General features: G+C 39.1%; 1 protein-coding gene across 1 annotated transcript; it reads right to left on the bottom strand.

The window, feature by feature from the left end:
• Window positions 1-308: 308 nt before the first annotated feature.
• GABRA6 (gamma-aminobutyric acid type A receptor subunit alpha6) lies at window positions 309-15,481 on the bottom strand. Its single transcript, XM_024576978.4, has 9 exons — window positions 15,199-15,481; window positions 14,885-15,003; window positions 14,219-14,286; window positions 12,149-12,369; window positions 11,992-12,074; window positions 11,552-11,695; window positions 10,989-11,141; window positions 9,457-9,716; window positions 309-1,326 (listed from the first exon to the last, which is right to left on the bottom strand). Exons 1-9 carry the CDS (start codon window positions 15,234-15,236, stop codon window positions 1,051-1,053), a joined length of 1,362 nt encoding a protein of 453 aa, XP_024432746.2. The 5' UTR covers window positions 15,237-15,481; the 3' UTR covers window positions 309-1,050.
• Between the last annotated feature and the right edge of the window lie 473 nt (window positions 15,482-15,954).

Below are 15,954 nucleotides of genomic sequence, written 5' to 3'. Positions count from 1 at the left end.
AGCTTGGCCTCCCCCTGTCTTGTATCTGTTAGAACCGCAGGGGACACTAACATTGGGGGAGAGGTAGCCACCTCATTTCTCTGTGCTTAAGGAAGCTCTGCTCCCTTGCTCTAACGGACAGCCAGATAACCGTGTTTGTTGTCGTTTTATTTAGCGGTATACTCAGAAAGGTAGAAAACACAAGATACGACCACAGTCATCATACACAAGGCTTTTTTCTAATCACTATTTCTTCCTATAACTTCATGGAATTACAATGAATGTATTATTTTAAAAGGAAAGCTTAACAAGATAAAGCAATGTTGTGTTACAGTCCAAGTAAAGCTATGTACATATGCATACATAATTTATACTCGATGTATAATTCATCTGTATATAAACACTATATTGAGGTAAAATAGCACAGCAAGGTTAAAAACAAATGGCTAAGCTCAATACAGGCTTTGCAATGGCACTGAAAGCGACTTTACTAGCATAAAGGCCTCCACCATGCTGGTATTAACCTACTGGTAAATATATACACTATTTATATTTTGCTCTCTGGAAAACTATGCCAAAATAAATATATTTTAAGGCAACCTTTGGAATTTTCAGCCTTTCTTATTTTATCTGCTTTGTGGTATATGCTATTCACAGTGACATTTAAAATATTGAATGAGGAAGAACAAAGATTGGCAAATTCACCTTGAATCAATCTTCTTATAAAATTTCTCTCTGATGTACACCAAAGTCATATTTTATTAAATTTACGGGGGTGACCTGGTTAATAAGATCATATAGGTTTCAAGTATATATTCCTATGATACATGATCTGTATATTGCATTTTGTGCTCACCATCCAAAGTCATATATTTTAGCAACCTTCAACTCCCAAGTCTGAGGAGTAATATTATTGCTTTTTTGCTCATATCTGCTTACTTAAAGCTCTGCATTATAGATTTTCAACTTTGATTTCATATTTAGAAAAGCATCTACACAAGTCTCAGTGCTATTTTTAAGAAAAATTCAGAAAATGAGAACTTATATAAGACAGGGTGTCCTGTCTGCTAGCTATTCAACACTGCTGCTCACTTCCATTGTGTCTTTGGAGAGATAAACTATCCAGTATACCAGGTTGAACCCTGCAAACGCGACTGGGAAGAGAATCCGGGAATACTGATCTATTTTGCTGGTGCCTCCAAAGTCTGGAGAGAGTGGTGGGGGAGTGATAGGAGTTGATGGTAAGACGGGAACTCTGGTGAGGATGTGGCTGGCCTCGGAGGGTGGAACTATTGGTAAGGTCAGGGAGGTGATCCTTTTTTTCAGATGATACTTGGAATCAGGATGCTGTGGGAAAAAGACATAAATATTCAGCCTATGTAAAGAATAGAGATCACTTATTTAGATTCATTTTTTCATTATTGATGGATATTTATTGACTAGTTAACGACTATGTGAGAGAAAATATCAGCGAATTCTTTTAGTATTTGATGGTGCTACTTTTCTAAGAAAGTAGTGAAGCAGGTTTTTTTAATTGATTTGCTTTCATCCAACATCCTATAATTAAATACATCAGCCGTTGATGCCAAGCAGGTTCCACGTCCCAGAGACGGTGTTGAGCGTTGTACCATTAGGAGGAGCTGAGCCAGGGCGCAGAGCTTACCCACCCCTGGTTACGGTAAACCGACAGGGCAGTGAGTGTAGGCAATGAGAGGGGATTTCAGTTTGGAATATGTAGATGTTAGTTCATATAAGAAAAATAACAGCCTAGTCAATTGATACCATTCTCCTAAATACATTCCTAGCCTACATCACCATCTCCGCACAGTCATAAATTTGAACCCCTGAGATTAAAGAAATATATATGAAGGTGCTCATGTACATTAAAAGCCAGTGACCAAGTATAAATACCCTTAGACTGAATAGGATGATGATCAGTCCTTTGAAGGACAACTGCCTCTTAGCTCAGAAGTTCTATATTGAGAGCATTCTGCTTCCTATTCAGGAATTCTCCACTGGCTTCCCTCCATCTTAAGTGACCAAAAAGTGATTCACTTACTAAGCTCAGAATTGTTATGTGCTCTTCTCTATCATTAAATTTTCTGTTCCACTGAAATCATAAGACAATCGATTTTAGTCCTGAAAGGGACATTTAGCACATGGACTGGTAGGTGAGAAAGCCAAGACCCAGCTGGGGGAAAGCGCCCCCCCCTCCCCGCACCCAGTCGCACAGCTCGCTTCATCCCCACACTGTCTCGTCTTTAAAGCACCAGGCCTCAAGCAGAGACGCTGACTCTGGTCGCCTTTGATTCCTTTTACGCCACTGAAGACTGGGCGGGCGGCCGTTCTCTGGTTCTCTTCTCATCTACACCCTGGAATAGTCACTCTGCTTGTGGCCAGGCCGTCCTTGCTGGGTGTCTCCTTCACACACTTGCTGTGCATCATCCCTGCTCTTGTAAAACCACCTTGTCCCTTCCCTGGCAGCACAGTCACCATGTTGTCACCTGGCAGGGTGCTTTACTCACATGGGCAGACTCCTGTGGCTTCAGCCAGCAGCCCTGCAGCAATGGGGTGAGGCAGCCACCTCCCCTGTGCTGGCAGAGCCGCAGGACCAGACTGACCCACCGATGCAGTGACATTTGGACTGCAGGAAACAACCCAAAGAGCCTCTTCTCTCTACATTTTCCCTTGTGAATGTTGCTGTTTGATTTGTTTGATTATCTAAATAATAACAGTCATCATAGAGAATCCAAGCCCCGTGTGCTTTCAGGGGACATGGGAAAATCTGTTTCTTCACCCAAAGCAAACATGCATGTGTGAAGTCAAGTCTAATGTGTTATGGCCGTGGTGCATTTCAAGTAAAGAATACCTTTGTTATCTGTTGGCTTAGTATTGTGCTAGGTACTCTGGACAGAACTAAATAAATTACAGGTCTTGGAGGTAGGAGGTAATTTAAAATGGTAGCGGGACCGGTCTGCTGATCTAGGACAGAAAATAAGTGATACTTCCTATTAAAAATATCTGACAGGGAAGGACTCCTGGGCCCAGGGCCGCCAGATGTTGACCGGGAATGGGACCGGAGGAGGGGTGCTCTGGTCTAAACGTACGCCGCCTGTCTTAGAGAGTCAGCACGGCACCGTCGTACGAAAGCTTTTATCATGTTTCTAAGATCCCAGTTGAATTTTCATTCAGTAAATATGTTATTAATAGACTCTGCACCTGACACAGGAAAATGTATCACTGTTTCATTCTCCAAGAAGTATCCTCCTGCCAGATGCACGGAACGTTAAAATATTTCACTCTAGCAAAATTTCTAAGGATCACGATGAAGTCGAAAGAGGGCAAGCCTGCAGAGAGATTTTCCTTCTGAATTTGTCTTGGCTTTTAATATCACACATTGCCTGTCTGAAACCTGTAGGCTCTTTTTTTCTCTCTTTTTAGGAAGAAAGGGTGCAGATATTTAAAAAGTTTATTTTTATGAGAAAGTAACCATAAAACATATTCTGCCATAAAATTGTAAAGCATTGTTTTATCTCTCTCTCCTCTTTAGAGTTGGTGGGGGGAGTTATTTGTCAATCTCAGCATTGTTACAGTGTTAGAAATGGCCTAAAATGAGGTTGCCAAATACTCCTTGTCCAGAGTTAAGCAAAATCATTCAAAACTAAGCACCATGAGAAATTTAAGCTCGTTGCCATTAGCCTGGAATTAAAGGTTCCCTACAATAGGATCCCCCCTTTCCTCACTTACTTCCCCAATCTCTGGAGGGTTGCGTGAGAGTTGAGAGGACTGAAGAGTCAGAAAGCTTTAGGCTGCAGGTTCATGTACACTATTCAGCTGCAATATAACTTAGACATGTCATAGAATCCGTCAACTCTCCCTAAGCTTCAGTTTACTGTCTTTAAAGTGTTTTTTTCTATTCCCTAAGAATCTGGGAAAGACTATGTTGTTTATGTATGCACACACTTTTGTACTTGCTTAGCTGCTATGGCTCTTTTAGCTATTATAACATACTTCCTTGTAAATATTATTTGTTATGCCTTTTCACCTTTCCTGACATGGGAGAGGGCATATTATTGTCGTGTATAAGTGCTCCAATATGCCTAGCCAGTGCATAGAACATAGTATATGCTTAATAAACATATGGCAGATCAAAAATGAATGTGAATCTAACCATTTTTCAAGATTCAGTAGCCAGGCAAAAAGAAGGGAACAAAAGGTCTTATGATTATATTACATTATATTTTAGTATATTATTTTACGTTACGTGATGGGTACCATATCTAAATGCTTACTATTGGCAAGCGCTGCACAACACTTTGCATGCATTATTTTGCTTCTTCCTAGAAGGAATCTGTAATGTGATAATGTTATTTTCATTTTAGAGATGAACAAATGAAGGCTGAAGCAGGAAGCTCACACAAGTAATAATTTTCAGCACCTGAATTCAATCCCTCTCAGATTCCAAAGCTCACACTCAACAATTGGTGTTTCTTCCCATCAGCGTTACGGTTTAGGGCACGTGTTTTTAACCACAGAGCTATTGACATTCTGAGTAGGGAAAACCTTTGTTGTGGGGGACTGTCCTGTGCATCGTGGGATGTTGAGTAGCATCCCTGCCCTCTATCCACTCCTCGCCATGTCCTCTGGGGGGAAGTCCACCAACCATTGAGAACCACTGGTTAGAGTTACAACCGTCCCACAGCCCAACAGTAATTGGAGGGCTTTCTAGCAGGCAGCAAATAAGATACGCTCAAGGAAACGCATGAAGCTTGGCTAACTAACGTACATGCTAGATAATCAGCTCCTGGATAATTGGGAGTTCACAGTACAGAAGACTGGACACCAATTTAAAAGAATCACATTGACTTTCTGAAATGAAAAGAAAGCCAATTTTCTAAGCCATTCAACCTACAGGTTTGCATCGGATCCCGCCCTCCCGTTCATTGTAAGCTCAGCAGCTTCACTTGATGGTAAAATAGGCTTTTGTGAGTCCAGATGAGGGCTCAGCTTGGGGCTGTCGTTGTTTTGAGTGGAACACCTGTGGTTTTGCATTTTTCCAGGGCTCCCCTGCTGCTGAGTGCCATCCTGCTTTGGGTATTTTTAGAGCACAGCTTTGTTTTAATTAACAGCATATTGCAAAGGTACTTTGAATCAAACTGGACTTTATGACAATCAATTATTTGATGTAGGGATAAGGCATTTGGGAAATACTTAAAGCAATTTTGATATAACGTTCAATGAGTCTAATATGTTACAAAGGAGAGGGCACTGGGTTACCTCTCGAGAGACAGGTTCAAACCAGGGCTGCATTCCTCAAGGAACTAACACTGCATCTGCTTCCAGAGCCAGCAAACAGGGGCATCAAAAATACGACAGATTTTCTTTTTAAACATCTAGTGTTTAACATTATTTTAAACTATCAGATTATTTTAAACTATTCTATTACTATAAAGAAAATAAGTACTCTGTCAAATTATCTGGCATTTATACTACAGCTGGTAGACTTAAAGACAGAGCTGAACCCAGAATTTCTAGAGAGAAGCATCTTATTGGCAGTGATCTGGTGGGTCCATGATGTGGAAACCATATCGGAAGTTTTGGAGGGTGAAGAATGGAATGATAGATGGGGATTTGATAAACGGTGTGGGGAAAGAGCTAACCACCTACACCCCTCACCCAGCCCACCCCACGCTCTCTGTAAGTCACATGGTGGCACAGCCACAAGAAGGGACACTGTGATCTTTTAGATGCTCAGAGTCTCTGATGGCCTTAATTCTACTGAGTAATGGTAGAATTACTCAAATAAATCTTGGCAATATTCGGAGGGAAATCTCTCAGTATTCTGTGCTTCATCTCTCTCTGCATGGGTGGGGGCAACGTGGCAATGGCCCCGCAGACATTCCAGCCTTGAAGAGGACTCAGGAAAAGACATATGTCTTATTTCCCGCTCTATTCTCACGTGTCTAGCAACTGACTTGGTGCTTCTAGAGCAGGACCAGACTCGTGTTTCTGTTCTCTGATTAGGCATCGCTTCCTTCAGAACGATGACCACTCCAGTCTGAGTTAGATACCCTTGCGTGACTTTCTCGGCCGACCACATATCTAAACACAGCCTTTATCCCATCACATTGTCACGGCTTATTGATTAGTCTCTCTTCCTGCTCGAGAAGAAGCTCCATGAGGGAGGAGGCCCTACCGATATCACTCATTAATATATCCTCAACGTTCTACCAAGCATCTGGCTCATTAGAGTACTTAAGAAATTCAATGAATGCACAAGTACTAGATAAATGGGTACCAGATGAAAAGAAAAAAATGAATTAATGAATTAATAATGCAATCAGTATAAATATAACTATTGTCTTGACTGGTGACATTTTGGTCAATTTTGTTTGTAGATAATTTACCAAGAACACCGTAACTCCACTGAAAAAGAAAAGCCGCATTGGATGTGTTGATGGGTCGGTGGGGAGGGAGGGTTCTTTTAGGAACAAGTAACGAGGGCTTAGGCTTTTAAAATAACAAGGAAGCTAGCAAAGCACTCGAAAAGAGGTCAAGGTCCAAACTTGGTTTTACATGCAGAATAAGTATACCTCAGACGCAAGTTCTGAAACACAAAGACAGGAATAACTCTCTAAGGACAAGATAACATGCCAAATAAAAACAATAAGGAAAAATACTATATAAATAGACAAGAAATTATGGACAATTCCTTCTCGAAACATAAAAAATATAAAGTGTCCAGTTCTAAATGCCTTAAAAACAGAAAAATAATGAGTCTATAGAACACTTCTGAGGATTTAGTTTTAGGTATGCCTTCCAGTTTAAAAGGCCTGAATTTCTTTGTCATTATTATATTATAAGGTCAAAATCAGTGATAAACTCTTCTCACATTCATTAAAGTAGTTTCTTTTGAAAAGCAATGAGTCCATTAAAATGTACAACTTAGAATCACATAAAAAATCCAAGCACTTATTTTATTTCAACTTCACCATTGGCTTGCTATTCCAATGTCCAAGTTACTCAAATAATGTTGTTTTGATTACAACTGAATAGGCATTTTTAAATGTCATGGTATTTGAAAGGAAAAAATGAATGACCTAGCAATCATAATATACCATTGTGTTATAAAAATTGCAAATGTATAGTTTCTGTTTCTCTACATTACATAAGGCAAACTGCCAAGTTTTGACATAAATAAATAAAATGTAAATGTTCTATGTAAGGGACATCTGTATTTATTTTTGACATCTGTAAGATTTGTATTGTTAGGTTTAATTATTTTTCTTTTTCTTTTTCTCTTTATACTTTGACCTAGCTTTTCAGAAATGAAATTCTACTTTTCACTGCCTTAAAATATTTTAAGTAGATCCATGTTTACAAATATATTTTTCATTAGAAAAAAGGAAACTTGCAAAACAAGTACTTTGAAATTATATAAATGTAGTATTTTATCCGGCTTCTCAAAGGACTTGTTCATTGTGTTACTATTTTAGAATTGCAGAAAGTAGTTTATATGAAGACCTGAGATCTTAAATTACATCTTATTAATAAATTATATCTCTAAAATAATAGTCTAAGGGGATAATAACTCCACTTTTCCAAGGATTTGAAATCATATTCCTATCAGTAATATATATTTAAAAGAGTTGAAGTGAAGAAGTTGGTCTTTCTTTTTATTTCTCTGTCAGATCAGTAAGCATATTCAAAGTAATTGGAGTTATTTTTTACCCTGTGTCTCATGAATTTCTCTTTTAATCTTTGCTGTTTCTCAAGTAGCACACTGTTAAACTGAATTCTGATAAACATTATTTTCCCTTTATAGGTGTATGTTAATATATAACCTTTGGACAATATGGCAATTATATACCTATGTAAATACAGATGGCTTGTAACATGATTACTTGTTTTTACAAACAAAATAATTCTCAAAAATATTTGGAATTTATCTTTTCTGAAACAAGTGATTTTTAAGGACTGAATGTTCAGAATGACACATTTTTGTTACAAAATTTATATATTTGTGACCTTTGAAAACATATCTATATTTTAAAAAATCATTAAGTCAAGGGAAGAATTTTGGGGATGACCGCAGCTCCCTTCTGAAAATATTTTATGTCTCAGTGCTGGAGGAATCGCTGGGGAGGGTGCGGCCTCTGTAAAGCTGTGGAGATCAGGATTCTGAAATCCGTTCCTGGTTCTTCTACCAACTAGTGTTCATAACTTTCTGACACTCTGTTTTTGATTTGTAAGTGAAGTAATTAGACTGGGTCGCTATAAGGCATTTTTTTCTTTATTAGTAAGGGATAATCCAAGAAAAAAAATCTTTAAATAATATAGTTCCACTTATCATGGGAATAACCTTAGTTTATTCCTTGGATACCATGTAAATTCTCAAATAAGTTTCTTAGTTTATCAAAGAGAAAAATTTCAGTAAAAACTTTTATCATTTTCCAGCCAATAAATGCCTGAGTATTTTAGAAGTAAAATCCAAATCACTTTAAAATTTTTTAATCATAACAGTTGACCAAGAATTAGCTGGACTGCGTGTGGTTTCATGATATGGAAATATGCACAAGAATTGATTAAGTATAAGGAAATTTTCAGATTAAAGTATCTGTATTACTAAATTTTACAGAGCAAAATATTCCTGTCTGCAAGAGCCACTGTGTTTGGAGTTTATATAAAAATATATACCTGTCAATCAGTTGTATAATCCATTATAAAAGTGTTTGCAACGTAATGGTCGGAAGAATTTACTCATATGTAAAACTGGAATTTGGGAGCACATGCGTCACCTTGAGTTATTCATGCCGCCCTTTGTTATTTATCCCAAACACCTCCAGGGACCAGCACTTAGCCACAGCAAGTCAACACTGAACTCGTGTGTGTATTTCTCACTGATTGTAAGTCTTTGAATCAAACCATACTTATATCCACGTTTTGATATATTAATATGACCGTGAAAATCTTTCCATATGAATCAAAAACTTGGCTTATGAGTCAGCATTCATAGAACCTAATATATCTTATCCTCATGAAATAAACCAATAAGCAGATTTTTAATAAAAATTGTTCATTCCTTAGGAGTCCCTGTTTGTTTCCTTCAGACTCTGAAGTCTCAAAGGCTCATTAAGAACTTTTTTCGATTTTTTACTTTATTCTCCCCGGTTGGTTTAAGTGAACCTGTTCAAAGCAAACACCTAAAGGCTAAGCAGAATTTGCTGGTCTTTGAGCGCCTGGGACCTGCCAGCGCCAGCGAGGGCGATGGAAGAGGGTGCCGAACCTTCAGGGCAGAAATAAGCGAAGGGTTGTTGCAGGCTTTTTCCTGCGAAGCTGGAAAAGAAGTTGGCCTTGGAACCAGGCTTATGGAACTCATGCTCGACTAGCAGTACTTTTGGACTCTAGTTGTTTGTGATCCCTGTCTGCGTTACCTTTTTTTATGTGGTGGGTAAACTTCGTAAAATAAACAATTACCAAGACCATCTCAGCTTCCCAGCGCTCAGTCGCTTTGGATATCGTCACTGGGGGTGAGGCTGCAGTCTGCGCCTTCCGTTTGGCCTTCTGTGTCTCAAGGTTGGTAAAGTAGTTGACAGCTGCGAACTCAATAAGAGCAGAGAAGACGAAAGCAAAGCACACAGCTATGAACCAATCCATGGCGGTTGCATATGACACTTTTGGCAAGGAGTGCCGGGCGCTGATGCTTAGCGTGGTCATGGTTAGAACAGTCGTGATCCCTAAAAGGGAAAAGGATGAGAGATGCAGTATTAGCACTTGGAATCCAAAAATAAGCTGAAATGTGAGCATGTTGGTGGCAAGGATGAAACACTCTCCAAATGTGCTTTTTGCTATTATTTTATTGTTTTGTAGGTGTTTACAATTACTATCATAGGTATTATCATTTTTGTATCCTTAATATCTACTGCAGTTAGCTGTACGTTGTAGTGATTCAAAACATATTTTGAATTGTTTTAGCTTAACTATGATAAAATTTAAGTCATGAAAAATTCTAGTTGCTTACTTCTTTAGAAAACCTAAAGCAAATTATCACTAAAATAATAAAACCTTGAACTTCTGACCAATTGTCATAGCTGATAATATCTTACATTGTATTTAAGAAGTTTATCAAGTATGATAATAATCATAAAATTAGATTCCTCAATTTTTTTTTAATTCCAAGCTTGGTTTTAAGGTAAAAAATATTTACTAGTGAGAAAATAATTCCATCCTTTATCTGCCGGGAGTTTTCTGTCTTGAATTATGACTTGGCAAATTTATATAATTTGAATATGGTCAACATCATAATATAGATATTCTTTTATAATTTACAGAAAGAAATCTATTTTAATACAGTAAATTAAAAAGTCAAAATTCCTCTGAGATTTCAATTCAATTTAGGTCTTCCCTAGGGACTGCTAAATTCATAATCACGAAAACTCAGAGAAAATGGATTTAGTTAGTGATGATATTTTTCTGTTACATCTCTTTTCCTTGTTTTGTTTCATCAAAACTAGTAGTGATTCTATACATCATAAATGGAACTGAATAATTAGGCTGAACCCTTGGAAATTAGTAATATTTAACTATTTTTAGACCTACAAAATAGCACTTTCTATGGTTCAGCCAAATAAAAGTGAGATACAATTTATATGTTAGTAGGGCCAATAACTTAGCCTTTGTTTTTATGGATTAACATGTCAGATTTTACATCTGTGCTTTTTCTTGGTCATGAAAAATCAAATCAAGATTTTTTTAAACCTTATTAAATAGGACATATGAAAGTCAGAGGAAACCAGCCAGAATTCTCGCTGAGACAAATTCGTTGCTGATTCACTACACAACTTGCAATACGATAAGGGTCATTTTACACGATACCTGTGTCTGAATGAGATACAAGTCTGTTTCCTTTGTGGACTGAAACAGTGCACTGGTGTGAATATTTTCCTAAAGTGCCCAAGGCGTGGGAGCTGGAGGATGAATGGGAATGGAGCCCAAAGAGTGAAGCATACCAAAGACAGTTCTGGCGGGGACAGACTCCTTATTAATCCAGAAAGACACCTGGGAGAGAATGACGGTCATAATGCAAGGTGTGTATATCTGTATCATGAAGTAGCCCATCTTCCTTTGCAAATGGAAGTAAACTGTCATTATTACGTATTCACCTGTTGGAAGACACACATATCAATGTTTTTGCTGTTGACAGTGTGTTAAAAAAAATACAGCTGGGAATAAATCTCACAGGCCTTCAAATTAACATGGGCTAGAAGAAAATCGGCAAAGGCGTATTTTAATGTATGATAAAGGCATTGATCAACAGATGATAAATCACATCAGCTCATTGTTTTGGCTGGGATTCTTTGTGTCATATATACACAAAACTACTCATTCCAAGAGGACATAAATCTTTATGTGCACATGGTTGCAAAATCAACAGAAGGAAAGCTACTCATCACTTCAAAACATCAGGCTCCTCTGAGAATGGCCGACCCAGAGGAAAAAGACATAGATATTTTAAAGGTGCACACCAGAGTCACCTTGCAGGATGACATGCATGTATTGGTCAGCTTCTCACCTGTGTTAGATTTAATTGTCTCACTGGATACTGTTTGTCCAATCAGATCATACTGGAGGAGGCTTGAAGATTCTTCTGGGACTTCAACTGAGTACAGTGGTCCTTTTTTCCATGTATATATGATTTCACTTTTAGGGTAGGCATCTGAATTTTGTAAACAAATTAAACATAAGAGTGAATCTGAGTAGTGGTGGGCTTTTTTTTTTTCTTTCAAAGAAAACATTTTTCCATATAAAAAGGAAATGCAGACATAAATTTTCTTTAATCTGGGCGACTGAAACCTCTGACTATGACAGATAGGATTACGTAAATATGTTCCTGGACTCACACTTTGAATGTCACAGTATTATTTCTCTCTTGCTTTCCAGGCTCTGGTTAGAACCAAATAATTGTGTATTTTGCATGCATCATTTAACTCTCGGAAGCGTTTTGTAACTTACAACTCCCGAACTTGAGTGGGCAGGCATGCCCATCCATAGGAAAGTTAACCAGCTTCATCGGACAGTCAGCGTTGATGGTAAGCCTAGGGACATTGAAGTGAGTTAGCGTGATGGACAGCTCAGCTGGGCACAGGAAGCAGAATTGGAGGGATCTTACCTCATAGTGTACAGAATGGTTCCATTCTGCATTATCCTGAAGAGTTTATTAGGAGTTGTCATGTTGTGAGCAATTGATTTTTTGCCGTTCCTGAAGAAAGTGTCAGGCGTCCAGATTTTACTGACCATCAAGTTATTCAAACTCAGAATCTCAGTGGGCCCCCCGAACTTCAACCTCTCGTCAGTCCAGGTCTGGCGGAAGAAAACATCCATGGTGTACTCCTAAAAGAGAATAAGATGCTCATGCAGGCGGGGGAGCTAGTTTAGTAAGAATAGATTCTTCACTCACTTTTCTGTGCAATTCCTAAAACTTACGGAATAAAGGAAGTTGTTATGACAATACCCTGTCCGGAAAGCTATAGTTTCAGTGAATTCTTATTTATCTCAACCTAAAAGTTTGTATTATTTTTAACGATAGTACTGTGTTATGCAAACTTCCCTTCTTAACCTTGACCATCCCCCACATACTTGTTTTTGCCAGTCATCTCTCCATCTATCAACCTATCAATTCCCCAAACCTTAATTTAGGAGAAAACTATTAAAATACTTACAGTCTAGGTTTTGTGCTGCTCTCCTTACCATCAGTTAGTCTATCTAACCCTTCCGCTTAGCAACCTGTTCACCATCAGAGGTGCCTCCAGGTATCACAATACCATTTAGTAAAGTTCCAACATGAACTCTACCACATCGTCATAGTCATTTTATACTGTCCTCAAAGAACATTGCAGGAAATGTTTCCATGAACACTCAACAAGAGCATCATTCAAGTAAGCCTAATAATAAACATGAGTTGTAATTTGTGGCTTTTATGAAATAACATTAAAAATATTAAGAATGATGATAAGGTTCATTGCAAAAGTCAGTGATAGATATCAACATAACTATATAAAAATATTGCCAATAATTGCTTTACCTACTTTACATGTTCTTTTATAAGACCTATTACTATAAGTGGTGATTATATTTTTAAAATATAATTTGACACAATATATTAATATAATAATCGTCCAAGCTGTAACAAGTCTCAATTGTACAAATAAAAAGGAGACAAATTCATAAAATAAGGTTCCAAGTATCCCCAGATTTCAAATAATACAGTAGAATATGATTGTGCTTATTTGTACTTGGGTGACTCAGAACTCAAATGACAAATATGATAGTAAAATAATTGAAGATTCTGGTTAATGAAGAGTCTTAAGATATTTATCTCTTAAAGTCCTCCTCCCTGTCTCTCCCTCTTCCTTATTATCTTTCTTTTTATTTTTCCTCTTTTACTTCTTCCTTTTTTCTCTTTCCTTCTTCCTTTATTGTTTTCAACTCAAAGAGCAGACCATGAAAAGGTCTCTAGTAACTTTTTACCCAAAATTAGAATTTCTCTAATAAAATGTAATGAGGCACTTCTTTAAAAAGTTATATTTATTTCAGTTTTAGTATTTGTATTTTACCTTTAGGGGAAAAAGCTACCTAAGAACTGTGAACGCATTTGTAACATACTTTGTCCTAGAAGACTAGTTCAGGTTTTCATTGCCACTTGCTATAAATATCCTGTTATGAACCCTGTACCTGGAGCAGGGTCCCCAGAACACCTGCTGGTCTATTCACAACATAAACGGTGAAATGCGTTAGCCTTTCCAAATCACTCCCTTTACTCTTTTAATTACATAGACTGAAAATGATGCACCACCAAAAAAAATTCTATGCCTTCAGTTTCATAGATATTCTTAATATCCTCTTGCATGGCACCTTTATTGGGTTTGTTTTGTTTTGTTTTGCTACTTCAGACATGTACTAGGACCTCATAAAGATGAGGAAATCTTTGTAGGGAAGAATCAGTGCCTGACATGTGGACAGGAGAGAGGATACAGTCCTACGAAACCCCTCAGATTAAAGTGTTCCAGCAGAGCCGTCCGTGGAGGAGATGAAGCAGTCATCTGCTCCAACGGCCGAGCCCTCCCAGCCTGGCTTCCCGTCCCACATTGTGGTGCCTAGTGACTGTGCCCATCATCATCAGAACTGGGACATGGCCCTCTCCCCCCGAGTAAGTAACCCTCTCCACACAGAGCTCACTCACCATCTCCACATCTGACACGGGCCCAAAACTGGTCACATAAATGTCTGTTTTGACTTCAGTGACAGCACCTGCAATTAGCCCAGAAGGATGGGGCTAGTTATCTCTGGTGACATGGAAGGAACTGGACTTAAGGATGCGACAACAAAGCCCCTTCTCACAACCAGAATCTGCAACCCAGCCTGAAGGAACCCCAGTGGGGGGTCCTTGAGTTTTTCACCCCTGAAAATTCACACCACTTGCTGCCTTATTTTGAATTTAATATGGTCAATTTGGGGAATTGAGGGAAAGAGGAGAAGTAGGTTAGCACCCTAATGAAAATTATAACAGTAACTAACATATTGATGACTTTAATGGGACCAATGCTAAAAAAAACAATGTTTTACTTGGGGAATCGAATTCAGCATTCACACAACTCTGCGAAGCAAGCCCTGTTCATGCACTCCCACTACAGGTGAGGAAACTGAGGCTCGCAGAGCTCAATAACTCGCGTGTAAGGTCGCTCATTGAGGAGGGGCAGAGACTGGATGGGAATACACCTGTGGCCTCTCTCAAGGACCCCGGCACTTTCCCACTCAGTTTCCCTTCTGAGGTCTCTGGGCCCTGCGATGGCAGTAAGGGGGAAGGAGGGTCCAGGTGCTTGGTCTACTAAAGGATGTTGTCTCTCACCTCCAAATCCTGGCCGGAGTCGATTGTCATAGCCTTCGAGCAAGTTGTCCAGGATCCGACTGATGTTCTCTGGGTAGAAGTTTCCTTCGTCTTCGAGTTTCCCTAGGGCGTTCTCTACCCTGTGAGGAGACATCAGTGATCCTCACTCCTAGCCTCAGAGAAAATGTGCTGTTCAAGCACCTTGCCTCCCCCACCACGACTGCCCGCTACACCACCCAGGCTTTTCGTGATTTGGTATAGAAGTCACCCAGGGCGTGTGTGCTTTCCCTTTCCTCTCAGCTAAAGAGAAGACGATCAGGAAAAAGTAACCTTACCATAAGATAATGTACAGCCAGGCCAGCGGTGATGCCATTCCGCAGTGCACTGGAGTGCCCACTCCGTCTTCCTCCTGGCTTATCCTCCCCACTGACCAGCTTCCCTTTGCCAGTCAACTAGAGGAACCTCCTGGACCCCTCATATCCCTCCTCCTTGCGTGCATCCAGCTAGTCCAGTAGATGGTGAGGTTGCCAGGAAAATTTCGAGGGTCCACCTTGTTCTCTTTGTACTTGTTCTCGTCTTTTCACGTGGAACACGGTGGCTCATGTCCTTAGACTATGTCCTGATGGACACTCAGCCTCCTCTGACTGACTCATCTGGGAAATGAGAGTCAGAAGGCACAGTGCATGATTGGAGAGCGGTGACAATAATTGAATAAGGCATTAGGGCAGATTAGAAGGAAGAAATCCATGGCTAGATTTGGCACGGAGTTCGCAGAGCCCTGTGAGAAAATCTGGAAAGCAGTGGCATCTTGCTGATTGAGATTATGTTCCAATGGGCTTAGCATTTATTATTTCTATGGTTCACAGAAGGATTCCTATGCAGCTCTTACTGCTGAAAAAGTCTAATGGTCCTGGAATCCTCTCGGGTTCTCTTTCTGATTTCATCAGCTTCCTTGCATCAGACCCACCTTTCCTTTGTGTTTAAAAATCGCCCCTAATTATTCATTGAAAAAACTTATAACACAGCCTAAGAACTCCTGGCCATCTTGCTATTGGACTAATGTTTTCTTCAAGTTCTTTGCTGATCCTTCC

This window comes from Desmodus rotundus, chromosome 6 (genome assembly GCF_022682495.2).
Source record: "Desmodus rotundus isolate HL8 chromosome 6, HLdesRot8A.1, whole genome shotgun sequence".
NCBI classification, from domain to species: Eukaryota; Metazoa; Chordata; class Mammalia; order Chiroptera; family Phyllostomidae; genus Desmodus; species Desmodus rotundus.
Note: the sequence above shows the minus strand (reverse complement) of the source record. Positions and strands in the feature narration are given on the sequence as shown.

Bases quoted from the DNA above. Each gene is read 5' to 3' on its own strand.
- GABRA6 (XM_024576978.4), bottom strand. From the start codon at position 15,236: ATGGCATCACCGCTGGCCTGGCTGTACATTATCTTATG. The intron at 12,370-14,218 runs GTGAGTGAGCTC...ATTCTCTTTTAG, and splicing joins CCGTGTCAGATGTGGAGATG to GAGTACACCATGGATGTTTT. The intron at 9,717-10,988 runs GTATGCTTCACT...TTTCCCTTTTAG, and splicing joins CCCCGCCAGAACTGTCTTTG to GGATCACGACTGTTCTAACC.